Here is a 17,828-nt window from a genome sequence, read left to right on the forward strand (position 1 = left end):
TCTTGTAGGACGAATGTGTTTTCCTCCTGCTTTTATTGGGAATTGCTTGTGTGAGTCCGGACAGGTGTGCAAACCAGCAGCCGATAATGGTTCTGATACGAAGCTGTGTGCACTCCAGTCTTTTCTTATTGCACTGACACTGAACAGTTAAGAGACAGATCTGTGCAGCAGAGGTAGGCGTCTTCTGCCTACAAAAACAAACACTACATCTCCCATAATGCCCCTGGACTTGGCCTTATCAGGGCCTCCCTGCCTGGTGCAAAGCCACATCTTTTAAAGTCCAGACCTCCAGTTTCTAACGCAGGAGTTCCAGTGTCTCCACACTCGGACTGGTGTGGCAAGAACAAGGAGGTCAGAGCGTAAAGCCACTAGAAGCCCAGAGACCTGATCAGGTCAGTCCCTCCAGTTAAGATCCAGCTTTCAGACGGACCAGTGCAGAACAGACTGGTGAAGGTTCACACAACCATCTCACCACAGCAGCTGCAACCTAATGACATGACCTTCTGGACAGATGGAGATTACCCAGGTACAGTGGAGATGTAGCAGCTGCTAAATGGACCTGGTGATGAGATGAGAAGGAACTTCTGAAACCTCAAGTCACGTGGGACGCCGTGTGCCTGTTTCCTGTCATGCACGGCTTGTCTCCCAGTCACAGTCGGCTGTGTCCCAGCGTTAGGACAGAATAGCTTCCTGGTTTCTGCCCCAGACCCTCTGAATAGTTTGGAATCACAGAAGAATCCAGGCCGGAGCTCTTGGTTCCTTTACTAGATGTCTGTCTCAGCACACTGTCCTTCTTACAGCCTCCTGTCTTTCACACCTGGTTCTATGTAAAGAGCCCAGAGGTGACTGGATTGTGACTGGCGCTGGACAAATAAAGTGAGTCTTACTGGTTTTCGGTCAGGTGTGTGTGCATGCTGGCCTCACAGGTCCTGGTATGTTTAGTCGCAGCTGGTGTCAGTGTTTTTGGGTGAGGCTGAGTCGCACAAATCTCCTTCAGTTAAAGGGAGGTTTTGTGTCGGATGTTGCCCCAGAGCCGGGCCGTGTGCAGGACCAGCCCCCAGCAGGTGCATCACCACAGGCTGCTGCAGCTGCTGCTCCTGTATGTGAAGCCACCGCCGGTGCGCCCCGCTCGGTCCGCGCCGCAGAGCCTCCTCGGCCCCACATATCTGCACCGACAGCACTTTGTTGTCTCCCCCCTTCACACTCGCATGCACGGCCGTCAGAGCGCTGCACTCATCAAAAGTCCATGCGGGGAACCGAGCCATGCGGAGCGGCCATAAATCAGCAGCAGCGGCCGGTGCAGCGACTCCTCTCCGCTCCGCTCCCCTCCTCTGAGCGCCCCGTCCGGCCGGGAGGGAGCGCTCCTCTCCGGCTGCTGCAGGATGCACGCAGCGCTGCGGGGCTGTAGCTGCTCCCCGCTGCACGGAGCGGGCTGATCCGCTGCCGTGCCGAACCGGGACACACCGAGCTCTACCGGGTTATGTGGATCCAGCGGGACAGGAAGTAGCAGAGGAGAGGGAGGAAGAACCGTGCAGACAAACAAACACACAAACAAGAGAGACCGGCTGAACTGATGCAACTTCTGGAAAGTCTGTGAGCCGAGCCGAGCCGAGCCAAACTAAGAAGCCCAGAAACGGAGGTGGAGAACAGGGAGAGTCGCGCAGGTCTGGACCGCAGTCCGACACCAGGACTTTTCTGTGGATTGTGTAACTCAGACCGCCATGAAGCACCGGGGCTGAAGTTTCCCACCTGCACTTTTCACATTGGCAATGGTACGCAAGCACGCGCCCGTGCGTGTCTGTCCTAACACGGACCTGTGTCCTAACCTTTGACCTGTCCTCACCACTCTTCTTCTTTGCTCTTTGTTTTTTACGCAGTGACTTTTTTTTTGCAGTGAATGCAGTGCTGAGGCGCGTTCCCTGTGCGCGTACACGACTCGATTCTGTTTTAACATGAATTTACTGTCCAATCAGATGCGACTCTGACGTTCAAAAGCTGAGATTTTGACCAATTGGGTCGCAGTCAGAGTTCGTGGCTCTGACGTGGCGGCTCCTGATTGGCCGAGAGGCGGGGCGGAGGATGAGCAGTGTGTCATTAAGTTTATTGTGTTTTGTGTTTGTCTGGTTGTTGTTGCTTTAATTGAGCTCAGACACCTGATCATGGATCAGGATCCTCAGACAGGTGCAGGGATTTACTGACCCTGTGGCAGCTAAACACAAAGAAAGAGGAAAACACATCAGTTTATATTTATTTCCTTAATTATGTTGATTTAAATTCTGTGTTTATGGAGCTGTACCTCCTGTGATATTCACAGAATCTCTCCCAGCTGTCGGTTGATTTCACCGCTTTAATTGGTTTGCTTTTGTTATTGCTAGTATTGATAATTAATTCATATCCCCAGCATGTCTCAGATTAGCAGCATGTCCACAATATTCCTGCAACATTCCCAGGATGTGTCCATGATCCCTCGGTGTGTTACAGCTCAGCTCTGCCTGTAGTGACTTTATATATTAGTCAGTTTTTATCTCCCTGATTTGGGGTACCCTGTTCCTAGAAGGTCCCAGTAAGGCTGAAACATGCGGTTTGAGACCTGTGATGCGTCTGTGATGTGTCTGTGATGTGTCTGTGATGTGTCTGTGATGTGTCTGTGATGCGTCTGTGCCTTCAGTGTGTGATCGTGGCGTCGTACGTTGGGAATGTCTGTCCACCCTGAGCTGACTGCACCGTGTTTCTCTGCTAACTTACAGATCAGGCCTGATTTTACTGAGGTGGGTTTAGTTTCCTGTTTAAATGTCTGTTTTCTCAGTTGCCCATTTATTTTCTTATGTCATATTTAACGATCCTATAGGGACACCAGGAGTTTATGTGCTTTATAGAGGTTTTATTGAAATTTATGGGGACTCCTATAGTATCTCCACAGACTAGTATTCCTCTTATGTCCCTCTAAAGGCTTTTATAGAGAGTCTGTGGTTTTCAGGTTGGACTTTGTGATTCAGGAGAAACGCTGGACTGTCTCAGGACGTGTGTCAATATTTAAATACAGGCGGTCGGCACATCAGCACGACACTGTTTGGGCTTTTTGTGCTCCAGCGTCTTCATGTCTTCCAGAGGCCCAGTAGTTAGTCCAGTGTCCCCACATTACATCCAGCTCTTTGGAGGAAGCACAGCGATTCTGCCTTTGGCTTCCTTGTGTGTTTTCCGGTGAAGTCAGCGGCCGAGCTCGGCCTGGGCGTCGTAGAGGGCGCTGTGAACTGGTTCCTGCCTGCAGAGCGTTCACACTGAGCTGCAGGGAAACAAACCCTGAAATACACGTTACCGACTGTGAAACACCAGGAACATTTATATTCTAGGAATATTCTGGAGTCTCCTCCTCTGGACACTTGGATGTTTCTGTACCTAAAACTCAGAACAGGAACTTTTTAAGGAGCATTTAACAGTTTTTTGTCTCTGCTGCTGTTCCAGTTCAGACCTTTATTGAACCGCACTAAAAAACAGCTGCTGCAGAGCTTTGACCTGAAAGTGATCAGACATGAGACAAAAGCAAAAGGTTCAGGAGAAGCTGAGTGAAATAAAAAGACTGTGAATGTACAAAGAGAATAAAGTGCAATGAAATTAGAACAGAATGAAAATATATTGATCTACACTCTGAAGCTGCTGAGACTCAAAAACAATAAAACCTGATAAAAACTAACCTGGATCATGTCAGAGAGACGAGCCAGGTCAGGAGGGACCGAGCTGCTAATGTGGCTCATTGGTGTAATAATATTATATCTGCGTGCGTGTGTGTGTGTGTGTGTGTGTGTGTGTGTGTGTGTGATGTAAAGCTGACAGGATTTCAGCTGCTCTGAAAGTAAAGACAGTCGCTCCAAACGGAGACACCGGTGATTCGAGGTGTAATTAAAGCGTCTCCCTGCGCTGACTGGATCCTGTCAGACCTGATCACATGGATCTCCTCTTCACTGAGCCACAGACTCCGTTACCGGTTTCTGCTGGTGTAGGGATCCTTTTCGCTGGATCTGGTTTCTTCCTCCCCCTCACACACACCGGTTCAGGAAACTGAGAGCCGGGAAAATCGCCTGTGGAGGAGCCGCACGGGACTTGATTTGTCGCGGGAAAACACGGGCGCACAGGCGGACCCTCCGACCCAAACTTGTGCACAAACACGCAGGACTTTAGTGAGACCCTGCTCCGCTGTGGGCGCCTTCGTTTGGATCCACCCCGCTAAAGGTCCATGTGTCCTGATCAGTAGCGATCAGTCAGCCCACGGTCCGGTCGGGTTCGTCTTGGTATCCTCCTGAGCGGTGCAGCACGGGAACTCTGCTGCCACACGCACACACACACACACACACACACACACACACACACACACACACACACACGGCAGAGGCACCACCGGATACTACTTGTGAAACTGCGCGTGGAGGATCGATGGTTTTCTGATCAATAAGCAGTGTGTGATCAGTTTGGGCTCTGCAGGGTCAGTGCGCTCAGTCCGCGGCCACACACGCACCGACGCAGTCCGGGTCCCGGTGCTGGAAGCAGCAGACAGGCTGGGCAGAGGAGCGGAGAGGAGGTGGCGCTCCTCTCTGCGTCCGGGACAACACACCGACTCTCTCTCTCCCTCTCTCTCTCCTTTACCGTCTCCTCCTGCTGGAGATAAATTAACGGAAAGCAGCTGTCGGTGGTTTTAGAGGCGAGGCGGCCGTCTGGCAGCTCAGGGATCCCGTTTTGCCTTTTTCCTTCTTCCTCGTCTGATCTTTTTCCCGGGACTCCTCCGACACCGTCGCTGCACCGCGCCCTGCGTCCGGAGCACCGAGGAGCCGCACCGCCGCACGCCGGCCACAGCGCACCGCAGCACGGACAGGCATGTTGCCGAGGTCCGCAGGTCCCCGCGGCTCTCCGGCGGTTTGAAATGCACTTTCAGGACGTTTTGGAGGTTTGCACCGTCCGCCACCACCGCCGGCCGCTCTCGCCTCAGCCCCAGCACCGACACCACACCGGGCCGCCCTGTGATTTTTGTATCTTTGTATTCTTCTGACGGGACTTTCCTCTTGTTGCTGGAGATGGTCTTCGTGGCTCGGCTGAAAGTTGTGCGCTCCCCGGCGCAGGGCCTCTAACAGGTCCGGACAGTACATGTAACCCGAGGCGGGGTCAAAGTTCAGCCCTGGTTGGAAATGTGAAAGCGAAGGGGGCAAAGGAGGGCTGCATTTCCCCCTCTCTCACTCGGTCTCTCCTTTTTTTCTGTTCTCTCCTTTTTCACACACACACACACACACATATACACACACATACACACTGCTCACACGCACGCGCGCACACACAGGCTGCAGTTACAGTAACACGCACACAAACACACACCTTCCAGATCCAAGATTAGATCGGACAGATATGTATTCTCCGCTATGCCTAACACAGGTGAGTGTGCTTTAAGAACTTTTTAACTTGTGCTAACGCTGTTTGTTCTCCCGCAGACCGTCTCCGTGCGCTCAGGACTCCAGACCGCCCTGTAGTCTGCAGGCTGCAACTTCGCTGCAGCTCCGCTTCTCGCACTTGAGCTGCCGTCTTCTCTGCGCCGCAGCACATGGCGGACGGCGCCTCCAAAGTTCCTTCATCCAAATTATTTAGCATGAGCACAAATGTCCATGTGTGCGCTTTTCTGTGCGTCGCAACCTGCGCAGTCTGCGTGTTGTTGCCTTCTTTCTGCGGAGGCTGGAGCCGCTGCTTGTGGCTGTTTCTCGGCGGGCTGCTCCGTTGGCAGAAGCCCTGCTCGGGCTGTCGCTGCCCGGCCGGTCAGACCGCAGTTTCGGCTCAGTTTAGGGGGTGTATGTTCATTCTGGAGGAGGTTTTCTCTCCACCTCCCCTCCAAAGTTAAACGCCGTAATTTGCGCAAAATTTGTGAGCGTGAACGTCGGAACAGTAATAATCAGGACGCGTAAAGTTGCTGGTTATTTCTGTTTTCTTTACCTCCAAACTTTGCAAGTGTGGCCGCAGCCGCCGACATGCCCTGACTTTGCCTTAGCTCCAGAGTCCTGCTTGGACTTTTCATATTTATAGCTGTGAGTGTTTATGACACGTGTTGTTTCTGGGCGCCGTGTGCGCATTTGTCCAAAAAGAAGCGAGTTTGTGCAGCCGAGCGCAGGATCAGCGGTTTGTCGTCTGCAGGGGCTGCAGGCCCTTTTTCGGCTGCTTGTCCTGAGCACTGCGGGTTGATCCTGTTCTGTAAAATCAAACAGGGTCCGATCATTAATTGCTTCCTTCCTGCTGCTGTTCAGGCCTCGCAGAGGAACCTCTGGCCTGACAGAAATATGTGCTCTGCTGAAAAAACAAAATGTTTGTGTGCGAGGTGACCTGAGGTGACACGCAGACCTGCGGCAGCCACAAATATCTGCTCCAAACAAATGTGATTTTATACTCTCAGATCAGAAACTGATGACGGCAGGATTTAGGGTTTCTGTGCAGTCCTGAATTTAGTTTTGAATGAAGCCACTTTACAAATTTCTTCATCAATAATCTTAAATTTGACCCAGTTTTTCACCTAAAATCCTTTTCTTTTCTGCAGGGTTGTGTTCAGTGTCAGAGGTTAAAATTGGATTTAAGAGCTTTTTCTGGGTGTGACCTCATGGAGATTTTGCTGCAGATTTTGGCTTCGTCTTGTAGGAATTATCGTCCTAATCTCCTGAAATTAACCACAGCTTCTAGCAAACACTTAAAATTGAAATTGTGAAACTGAACATCACAGAGAATTTATTTTTTCATTTTAGAAAATATATTCATCCATCAGATTATTAAAAAAAATCATTGAGGGGTTTGAAATGAAATGATTTATTATTTTCTAGAATCAAGATCATTTACTGATATTTAATTTTAATAATTTATAAGTGAGTGGATTTATTGATTCTGGCTGTAGATAAATCCTGAGTGTGGTCAGTGACGGAGATAATTCACTAACCATGTGCTGTGGAACATGGAGCTGTGTTTTAATCTGCTGCTGGGACATTTTCATGTGCTTTTTGTTTTTCATCGGCTTTTTGTGACGCCACCGATTTGTGCTGCAGCTTTGCTGAAGCCAAAACTCCCCACGAAAAATGATTTGGCATCTTGATTTTCTGGTTGAAGCTTCAGTCTGTTTTGAGAAGCGTTTGAAGACGACATGAGCGCCTGAAAGTGCAGGAACCAACATGAGCTTTAACGTATAATCTGATTATCAGGAGTAAAACCAATAATCAGCAGAGCAGAGTCCTCGCTGACTGGTTTACAAATCCTGCTCAGTGAAGGGTTAGAAAATGTGTTTTAGTGGTTTGGACAGACGTGTGTTCTGGTTTTGGCCTTTTTAAATTCTTTGTGTGGTGGACGTTTATTTTCTGCTTAGAATTAATCAGTTATTTGTTTTTTAGTAATTTCAGTGTTGAACGGCAGCGAGTGTGACGGCTGCTTCATTCGTCTTCACACAAAAGGTCTCAACCAAACAATGTATTTTTTATTTGCCTTAAAAAGCCCAGATATAATAATTAACATATCATTTACATGAATATTGGCCCAGAACATCAGGAGGGGACTAAAGTGGACTTGTCAGATCTCCTGCTTCAAATCATGTTTTGGACGTGGATGATTTTCTAAATTATTTGAAGACAGACCAGTTTCTGTAGCAGAGTCGACTCAGGGTGTCTGCTGTTTGTCCCCCGGTCAGGAGGGGGCGCCGCAAAATATATCCCACTGCTGATTTGATTATAATTAAACTACATGTTTAAAGAAGCAGGTCACATTGTTTTGTTTTGGATTTTTTATGCTTTGACAGACGTCGATTGTCACGAAAACGACATTTTCCATTGTTGAAGGTCTTTTTAGTTTGTTTTGTGTTTAGTCGATTTTCTTAAATTGTATTTTAAAAACAGACTTGGCCGTAAGTTGCCCTTGTATTTAAAGACACGCTGTAAAAACAAAAAGTAGAGTCCAAATCAGAAACCCAACCAGAACCGAAGTCCCCCTGTAGCAGGTTGGGCCACAGGAATCAAATCTAAACAGGCAGTTTGTTGATTCTGTCTTCAGACTCTCCTTAAATCGACTCCACACGCTGTGATGGATGTTTGGGCTTAGAAACCTGAATCGGGCTGAAAGGAAGTGGTCCAGCTTGGTCTGACCCAGTTTCCATCAGCGTCCTGGTTCTGATGTGTAAACGTCACTTTGCGTCTTCACATCCGAAGCTTTAAGTTCTTCAGCTTGTGGCCGTTGTGACGGGGAGGGGGGCAGATCAGACCCTGCTGGTCCCGACCGATCTGTTGAGATGAAACCAGCACTTAGGCTGAAGATGCAGACGCCGGGACACGGTTTGCATGAAGCTCCCTCCCCAGCATGTTTGGTGGCGTCTTCCTGCTCCATCAGCAGCCGTTAATGGCAAAGCCTCGGCGGCTCAGCCAGGCCTTGGCGGCGAGCTGCTGCGCCGAGCGACACGCAGATAATTCCCTCAGTGTGTCGGTGCGGGTGTCAATAGACGGGGAGGGAGGGAGGCAGGGAGGATTACCATTATTGCCCCCCCCCCCCCCCCCCCCCCCCCCCCAGGCCCCGGACGAGTGTTATTCAGGGGGTTGTTGTTACAGGCCTGTTATTTGGAGCCCATTACATCTGTCACCAAGGTGCAGAGGGGGAACGTGTAAGCCTCAGACACCCGGACTCCCCCGGCAGGTTTAGAAACGCTCATTTCCTCGGAGGGAAAGTGTGGAAAGAAAGAATGAGCCCAGAAGAGATGAAAGAAAGAACCCCGGGGAGCCGCGTCGCTCCAAACCCGCTTCCCCACCATTTAACCAGGCGGCCTTTTATTCAGCTCCAGCCTCGTATTTCTGACAGCGACGAGGAAATCAGACTCTCACCTGTTTTTAGTTCGGTCAGGTTAACGTGATGGTCTGACGCAGATGCAGAACTGTGGTTTTGGTTTAAGAGACAGACTCTTTACTGGCCAAAGATCTGTGCACTGGGAGCAGCCCTGGGATTATCTCAGCAGCTGGCAGAGGTTTTATTCCGATTACAAGCAGAAACATTTGAATTTTAGGCCAGATGTGAGAAGAAGTGACTGCAGAGGTGAAAAATGTCCTGTTTTCACAAAACAGTCAAAAAACCCAGTTGGCTGAGATAATTTAACCTTTAACAGAAATATTCAATCCTGGTTTTTTCCTCCCTGATGCTCCAAATTAACCAGCCATGATTCCTGTTACTGAGCCAGAAAATATTTAATTTTCCAGAAATAACACCAGAAAAACATTATTTCATATTTACAGTCATCAGCTTTTACTAATTGGCACAAGTGTTTTTTTGTTTTTCATATTTCTAGATGTTGATGTGAAATTCTAGAAACAGCAGCAGCTGCCAAAGAACCACGATAATAATGATGATCGATAATTATAGTTTTCAAAAAATAATAAAATCAGCTTGTGTTGGTATTTTTTGAGTTTTTTCTAGACACTGGCTCAAATTCTCAGAACCTGCACAGAGAACCGGACTGATTTCTCTTAAGAAGCTCAAAACAAGGTCCGTCCTGAAACAAGCCTGTAAAACAGCATCAGTGTGATTTGCTTTGGTGTAAATCAGTGTAAATCTCCGTCGTTTTCCCAAATCACTGTGACTGACGCAGAAACACACTGAGACCACATTCCTGAGAGGAGGGAAGCTGAGAACAAGAGGAATTATCTCAGCCCGCCGGCAGAAAGGCAGGTTTTTAAGGCAGAATCTGAGACGAAGTGACTTGTTGACTGGGACTTTGTTTTGTGGTGGACAGACAGCGGGAAAAGCAGCAGGGGAACCGGTGGTGTGGGACGGTGTGAGCGGGTCAGGAAGCTGAAACGGTGCACTGGGCTCTGAGGAATGTTGGTATGTGGCTCCAACGAACATCCAGAGCTGCCGAGCTGCAGATCCACTGTGGAATGTGTGTGTGTGTGTGTGTGTGTGTGTGTGTGTGTGTGTGTGTGCGCGCGCAGACTAACACATCATCCGTCCAGCAGCCGCTCGTCGTCCTAATAACCGCCTGAGGACACACACAAACAGAAACACGTCTCTCTCCGAACAGAAACCACAAATGAGAAAAGGCGGCGTTCTGGCCGTCCTGGACTCAGGTTTCAGAGCTCAGAAAGCGGCTGCAGGTTGGCTGCGGAGCTGCTGGAGGCGCTTTTGGAGACAGACCCGTTCTCCTGGACCGTCTCCAACAAGAAACAATGTGCTGTATTCAGACCCTTTGACAGGGGGGGGTGAACAATGTTATATAAAAAAGCAATGCAGCTGGTGCTCTAATGCACAGCCCGTAGATACAGTTTCCTCTTCAGCTCTGAGCTCACACACCATTTGACGTATAGATTTTATGACACCCAGCTGGACAAAGCTCCTCCTGAATTTAACCCTCATGTTGGATTTTTTTAGACAGTGAACAGCATCAAAACATGTGAAACTTCACACTCAGCTGAGCCTGGTGATTTTTCTGATCGTGACGTCTGAGTTTATTCTGACTCCTGCTGCCGCTACGCACCAAATGTGGATCCATCCACCGCTGAAAGTAGTCCCCAACCAATGACCTGCCTCCTCCGCTGTGATAGAAACTGCAGCTGCTTTAGACTAAATATCTCTGAGGCGTTTTTAATGATTTATGTTGTCAGAGCCGTCAGACAGAAAAGAGAGACACTGTTGGTTTTGGTCTTTCATGGGGATTCTAGACATAAGAAAGATTTAAAGTAACACCTGTCTTACCCGTTTAGTCCGCACTCTGTCTGTCTTATCAGCTCATTTGTGTCTGTACTGAGTCCTCAAAGTCTGGATTTCGTACAATAAGTGAAAGAGATGCCTGTTTCCAGTGGCGTCAGGTGGAAATTAGGTGGACCGCAGCAGCAGAACAAAAGAACACATTTATCTTAGAACAAATGAAAAGTTAACGTTAAAATGTTTCTTCTGTTAGTGAAGGAGGAAGTTTTCTTCTAAAACGAGTCACTTTGTGCTGGTTGAAAATAGGTTCAACCTGGTTTCTCTTCATTTTCATCTAATTCTGACAACACTGGAAACAGGTGATGAAACAGGCTTTAGAAACACACTGATTTCTTTTAGCTCAGAGCAGTGAAGCTGAGAAGAGGGAGAACGTTCAGAGACTTCTGTCTCCATGTCCGCTGCTAGAAATGTTTTCACAAGTGGAAAAATTCAAACATGCCGAGCGAATATTTCCACGTTTCCAGTAGGAATCAACCAGAGCTGCAACAAGCGTCTGAATGTTTTAGACATTAGGACGTTTTTACAGTGGACCTGCATCCGTGCAGAGCACCGGCCTGCAGCGCTGTGTGTGTGTGTGTGTGTGTGCGTGTGTGTGTGCGTGTGTGTGTGTGCGTGCGTGTGCGTGTGTGTGTGTGTGTGCGTGCGTGTGCGTGTGTGTGTGTGTGTGTGTGTGCGTGTGTGTGTGTGTGCTCATAATGCCACCCCAGTCGGACACATTTGCACGTATCGAGATGTGTGTGAGCCTCTTTGATCTATGAATAGTCGAGTGTTTTTTTTCAATACGTGGCTCAGGAGGAGGAGGAGGAGGAGCAGGAGCAGGAGGAGGACGGGGGCCTCAGTCCAGCCTCCCTCCCTCGTCCCGCTCACTAACCCTCTGAGGGATTTTATCCAAATAAGAAATGTTCCATGAAGATGTTTTCTGTTCGTCTGTGTTTTCGCGTTGGACGTTTTGTCTTTTCTCAGTCGTCGTCGGTTCGGTGATGCAACGCTGCTGTTTTTCCTTCTTCCTCTGCGTCTGTGTTTAGACTGAAAACAGAATGAAATGACAGGTTTGCACTGAGGTCTGCCACATGGCCACTCTGCAAAGCCTGAAAACAACTTCCAATACCAAGAAAGAAAACAACACAACACCACACCCGAGTTTTGAACGTAGTAGATTTACTGCGAATCTCATCCACCTGATCATTTTCCAGAGGATTATAGATTCATGAATCTCAGCCTGTCTTCCATTTATTCATCTCACCCTGCTATAAAAATCTGTTTCACAGACGTAAAATCTTATTTTATCAGAATTGTGCTATTAGCATATGCAGCTTTCTGTGGAAACTCAGATTTTAAAAGTCCAGATGGATCAGCCCAGTCCAAACGAGTCCCGGCTCTACGGCAGCATTGCAGCTGCATGATGTCGAGTGATGACGTCGGCAGTGTGGAGACTTCTGAGGTTTTTTGTGGAGGATGGATTTACTGAGCCGTGTCTGTTTGGACAAGGAGACAGAAGCTGATTCAGCTTCCAGGTGGCCGGTGACGAGGAAACGGCACCAACACCTGAACCAGAAACGAGCTGATGAAAGTTTCAGTCACTTCGATCACAGATCAGGGTGCAGAGTGTTGTGTTTGTCTGAGCGAGGCCGGTCACACTTAGAGCTGCAGAGAGCGGCTCCATGTTGACCCTGGTTGTTGGTCTTTCTTTGTCCCACTCTCTCTGGGCTAAAGAACGCCGCCTCTTGGCTCTGGCAGCCACTGGTTCCCACTTTGAGCTGCAGAGACTCCTCCATGGCTGCTGCTGGAAACCACTACTGGCTTCTTCTGACCTTGGCCAGGTGGCAGGGGGGGGGCTCACTGACGGAGCGGACTTTGACAACACAGGGTAGAGGAGCTGGAATAACAACAGAAGGGCTGTAGGTAGCAGAGAGTCCTGGGGGAGTAGTATAGCTGAGAGACACCAGGGCCTGGATCGGCCTTTACTTCACATATTTACTGTGTGACTGAGGTTTAAAATCTAATTTTTGGTCAGATTCTTTACAGACGTGGTCGAGTGTTTCGGAGAACCATCACATATTTCGTGCATCGCGTCATCGCCTTTAACGTGCCTGTGATGCTCCACGTGATGCCAACACGTGCCGCGGCGTCCTGCCGCTCGCTCGCCGCTCGTCGCCTGGATATGTTTTTGTGTGTGATTTTGGTCAGATGGTAAATTTTTGTTTGTTGATTTTTCACAGAGCCAAGAAACAGTGAGACATGAGCCTCCACAGCTAAAAACACACACAGATAAACATTTTATCCATCTTAAAGGAAATAGGTAGTAAAGGTAGTTTCTGATTTTCATCAGGAAATTAATTATTATTTGCTGCTTGGTGTTTCCTGCGTTTTCTGACTTTGTTCCCTTTTCTTCTCGACTTCCTGTTTTCTAGTTTCTTTGTTTTAGTTTTCTCCTTCTTTCCTCCCTCTATACTTTCTGTTTGTTTGAAAAGCTTTTGGGTCATGTTTCCACAGCCGTAACAGAAGAGTGTTTCACCATGTGAAGGTCATAAAGAGCTTCGGTAGGGAACCACGCAGGAGCACAGAGCTGTGCTGCTGCTGTGGACTCAGATGATGTGAAAACTGTTGCATTGACCTGTTCTCACCATGTGTCTTTCCTCTCTGCCCTTCAGGATGAATTCCATCCTTTCATTGAAGCCCTGCTGCCCCACGTCCGGGCCTTCGCCTACACATGGTTCAACCTGCAGGCCCGCAAGAGGAAGTACTTCAAGAAGCATGAGAAGCGCATGTCCAAGGAGGAGGAGCGTGCCGTGAAGGACGAGCTGCTCAGCGAGAAGCCCGAGGTCAAGCAGAAGTGGGCGTCGCGCCTCCTGGCCAAACTGCGCAAGGACATCCGGCCCGAGTTCAGGGAGGACTTTGTGCTGACGGTGACGGGGAAGAAGCCGCCGTGCTGCGTGCTGTCCAACCCCGACCAGAAGGGCAAGATGAGGAGGATCGACTGCCTGCGCCAGGCGGACAAGGTGTGGCGGCTGGACCTGGTCATGGTGATTTTATTCAAAGGGATTCCCCTCGAAAGTACTGACGGGGAGAGGCTGGTAAAGTCTCCTCAGTGTTCGAACCCCAGCCTGTGTGTGCAGCCGCACCACATTGGAGTCTCGGTCAAGGAGCTGGATCTGTACCTGGCCTACTTCGTGCACGCAGGTCAGTGCCCGACTTTCTTACTGTTGTGAGAGTGTGATGTGATGCTGAGCGGCTTGTTGTCAGCAGAGGGTTCACGCATCAGGTACAGGCCACACAACAACCGCACAGACCGGATGTTGTAGCTTCTTTTCCTGTAGCGCCGGTTTGTTTTATCTGGTCTCTGTTTGGTCTTAGCTGTGTTTCCTGTGTCCTGTCAGACTTGGTCGTTGATCTGTCCTGTGACCTGTGAGGTTTCACCGTGTCTGTCGGCTCACCTTTTACCGTCTGATGCTCCTGTTAGAGGTTTTGCTACTGGAACACAAAGTCTTCATCCTTGTGCTGATCCTCATGTGTAGGTGGAATCACAGGAGTAATAGTCCAAACAGTGACTCAGTTGTTTTAGTGTGATGGAGTGTGCGGCTGTGGCTATTTGCTGGAGTCACGTTGTGGTTTTTAGCAGCCTGCACTGTGGACGTTTGTCTTTGCTGAGACTCCTCCTTGGTTGTGTTGTGGCTGGTAAAACTTCAGCTCAACACTTTCTCCTTCCCTCTCGACTTCTTTATCTGTTTGAGGATGGAAATCCACCTTCCGTTTTCCGTGCCTGAGCTTGGCTGCAGACAAACCCGTTATCTGCTGCCGACAGCCATAATTTCATCAGCGGTCAGTAAAGCAGAAGTCTGAGGAGAAGAAACGTCTGTGCCAAAACCTCCTCTCACACCAGCAGCCCTCAGTGAGCAGAGCGGCCCTGTTTTTAGGTGAGGCTGGCACACCTTCCAGGGCACTCGCCGGGTAAAAGAACCACAATTATCTCCAGAATGATTGCTCAGCACGTTTCCCGATTTCCGGCTGATTCCTCGGGAAAATAATTTGGCTGGTTGGAATATTTGTGCGTGCAGCGGCGAGCGGTGGCAGCAGCATGTGGAGGAGATTTGGCAGACAGTTGAAACACTTGGCACCGAGCTCATTCTAAGTTTGTTGGAGCTTTGCAGTTTTCTTGGAAAAGGAGGCAGCTTCCAGATAAACGGGTAAAATTATCTGCAGGGTCTACTTTCAGATTCTTGCAGCAGCGTTGATTTTCATAACTGATAATTAAACATGTTTTCATCCAAAGGTTTGAAGTGTTTTGTCGACCAAGTTTCACTTTTCAGAGCTTCAGGCTTAATTCTTGGCCCCAGAATCTCAAAGTCCATTTAGTAGCAGGTTTGGATCTTTCAGTTGCATCACATGTTCATCAGCAGATGCAAAAGCAAAATATAAGTTGACTCATGAATAAACCAAGTAAATACCATTTGATGACCACTGAGCAAACTGAGCCGCTGATGGATGTGGATGAGCGAAAGCTCCAGAACGGCCACTAAAGGTCACAGCTTTGGTTGAAAACACAGAGACTTGTTTCTGTAGTTGAAGGAGCCAGTGTGTTTCAGTTGAGAGAACATTTGTAGGATCTGGATGAGCTGCAACGTGTTTTAGAAAGAGAGTCTGGGATAAAGTGTTTCTTCTTGTCGGTTTTCCTTCACTTCTGGTTGGGTTTTTGTGGAGGCCTGCACAAACATTCAGAACCCAGCGTTCTGGAAAGATCTCCGTCCCTGAACCCTAATTACAATCATTTCCTCTCCCAGACTAAAGCCCCTCTGAGCCCAGAGACCGCTGCCGTCCCCCCGCCCTGTGTCCAGGTAGCCTCTCGGCCTCTGCGGTCGCAGTAATCGGCTGTGTGCAGGTTCACACTGCTCCTTTCAGAGCGCCTCCAGTGCTGCTGCAGTCACTGGTTTGTGGTTTTATTTTGGCATGACGTTAGGAACCCTCAGTGCGGTTTCTGTCTGAATAAACTGGTCGCTCGTTGCTGTTGGAGGGGGATGGTTTGTGGTGAAGACAGTGAGAGTCGGTTTTAGATTTTGGTGTTTTATTTTGAAGGAAAGTGCAGCTTTTGCCACCCAGACCCAGAGCTGTGAAGCCTTTTCATGACAGGATTTTGTCTCTGTTGAATGAGGTGAGAGGGAGCAGGCTGAGGCCGGACGCCCACAGAGCTCCCCCTGCAGCCCGGCCGCCCCCCCGGCCCGGGGGCAGGAGGATCAGGTTTCGTCCTGCCTCTTATTTAAGACAGTGGAGCTTTTCTGGAGTGGCGGCGTTGATTAAAAGCCGTGTGAAGGCAGGTTGACCTCAGGGCTGCAGGGCTGAAGGCGGGGGCCGGCAGGGCGGCCCCACTTGGTAATTAAATTCATCCCCGTACCACTGACTCAGGATGGGGAGGTGGGTGAGGACTAACAGTGTTGCCCGTGGAAACCACAGCGCAGCAGCAACCATTTTTTATTTAGTCCTGCGAAACCTCCAGGATGAAGTTGGTTTTAGTTTCCCTTTTTTATGAACGAGCAGCAGAGAAACACCAGCGTCTTCACTGGGGTCACGTGCTGCTGTTTGTCCTGTCAGTGTTTCAAATCGTCGTCTCAGGCTCTGGTCTCAGGCTCTGGTCTCAGGCTCCGGCCTCAGGCTCCGGTCTCAGGCTCCGGTCTCAGGCTCCGGTCTCAGGCTCCGGCCTCAGGCTCCGGTCTCAGGCTCTGGTCTCAGGCTCTGGTCTCAGGCTCCGGCCTCAGGCTCCGGTCTCAGGCTCCGGTCTCAGGCTCCGGTCTCAGGCTCCGGCCTCAGGCTCCGGTCTCAGGCTCCGGTCTCAGGCTCCGGTCTCAGGCTCCGGCCTCAGGCTCCGGTCTCAGGCTCCGGTCTCAGGCTCCGGCCTTGTCGGACTGGACTTCTGCTGCCAGTGTTTTTATGTTGACACTGAATTCACCTCCTGCTGTTTTTGGCCAGTCAGACCAGCAGCAGCTTCTTCTACACGTGTGGCTTGATGCACAAATATGCAAAAAGATGTCACAGGGTCAAAGTTCGCCTGTGACATCGGGATATTTCATTATAACATTTGATTTGGATTTTTTTTTATAAAAGTAGTTCAGCACATCATCATCGTGACTCATGGACTTTGCACAAACACTGGTCTGTGTTTTGGACTGGAAGCTGCCATCTTGTCTCAACTATAGTGGGTGTGACTGTGACACTGATGAAATTTGTGGGCTGATGTTAGTGACTTATTATTATTCATTTGGTCCAGAAAACACGGAGTCTGCTGATGTGCAGATGAACAGATGTGCAGACATCTTGGTTCAAACTGGGTTAAATCCAGTTGAAAAGCGTGAAAGTCCAAAATCCCAGTCTTCTTCCTAAAGCAAGGGAAAACCCTTCCTGTGCAGCACAAATATCTTTAAATCCTGTAAATGAATCTGAGCAGTGTGAAGAACCGTCACCCTGAGGGAAATCCACCGTGCTCTGCTAAAGCTTGAAATACGCTCAACAGCTGGCAGGAAGTAGCTGCTGAGTTTCTAACAGGTGGAGCTTTTCATACGAGCAGACTTTCACTGGCTGCAGCCGAGCATGAACACACACACAGACACACACACTGAGGCAGCAAACCCTTGTGTGTGTTTCTATACCCATGTATAGAAACAGGAACAAGCTGGGGGGTCAAAGGTCAACCCCCCATCGCCCTTCCCTTCCCTCCCCCCTCGCCGATTTACGAGCCGACTCATGGCGCAGGTTTCGCTATCACAGGAACGTTCAACACGTGCTGAAAGGTCAGAGGTCAGAGCGTGGAGGTTGTGACCCCTATCGTCGGCCCATTTAACCTCTGGGATAAACATCTCCCCCCTCATTAGCAGCCAGTCATGCACACACCAGGGCAGCAGGGGTGGGGGGGCGGTCAGGGTTGACTGGTGGTTTTTGCAGCATGTGGCCGTTCGGGAACAAAAGGTGGAAAAAGGTCGACACCAGCACTTTGTCTCCTCTGTGATGAACAGCCATCGCTGAAATAAAGAGCTTAACATTTATTACAGATGAGATAATATTTATGTGGGCCATAAAGTCAATTAAACATAATTAGAGAGATGGAA

At 49.3% G+C, this 17,828-nt stretch overlaps 1 protein-coding gene across 4 annotated transcripts in view; it reads left to right on the forward strand.

Moving 5' to 3' along the window:
- Window positions 1-1,431: 1,431 nt before the first annotated feature.
- nfia (nuclear factor I/A) overlaps window positions 1,432-17,828 on the forward strand; it is a 109,530-nt gene continuing 93,133 nt past the window's right edge. The window contains exons 1-2 of one of the 4 annotated variants that reach the window (XM_026323045.2): window positions 1,432-1,772; window positions 13,389-13,917. In XM_026323045.2, the coding sequence (XP_026178830.1) occupies window positions 1,770-1,772; window positions 13,389-13,917 (532 nt within the window). In that variant the 5' untranslated portion in view covers window positions 1,432-1,769. Of the gene's footprint in view, window positions 1,773-3,861; window positions 5,416-13,388; window positions 13,918-17,828 lie in introns of those variants that run through there. The other 3 variants (XM_026323044.2, XM_026323043.2, XM_026323047.2) reach the window with 3 other exon arrangements.

This window comes from Mastacembelus armatus, chromosome 4 (genome assembly GCF_900324485.2).
Source record: "Mastacembelus armatus chromosome 4, fMasArm1.2, whole genome shotgun sequence".
Taxonomy (NCBI): Eukaryota; Metazoa; Chordata; class Actinopteri; order Synbranchiformes; family Mastacembelidae; genus Mastacembelus; species Mastacembelus armatus.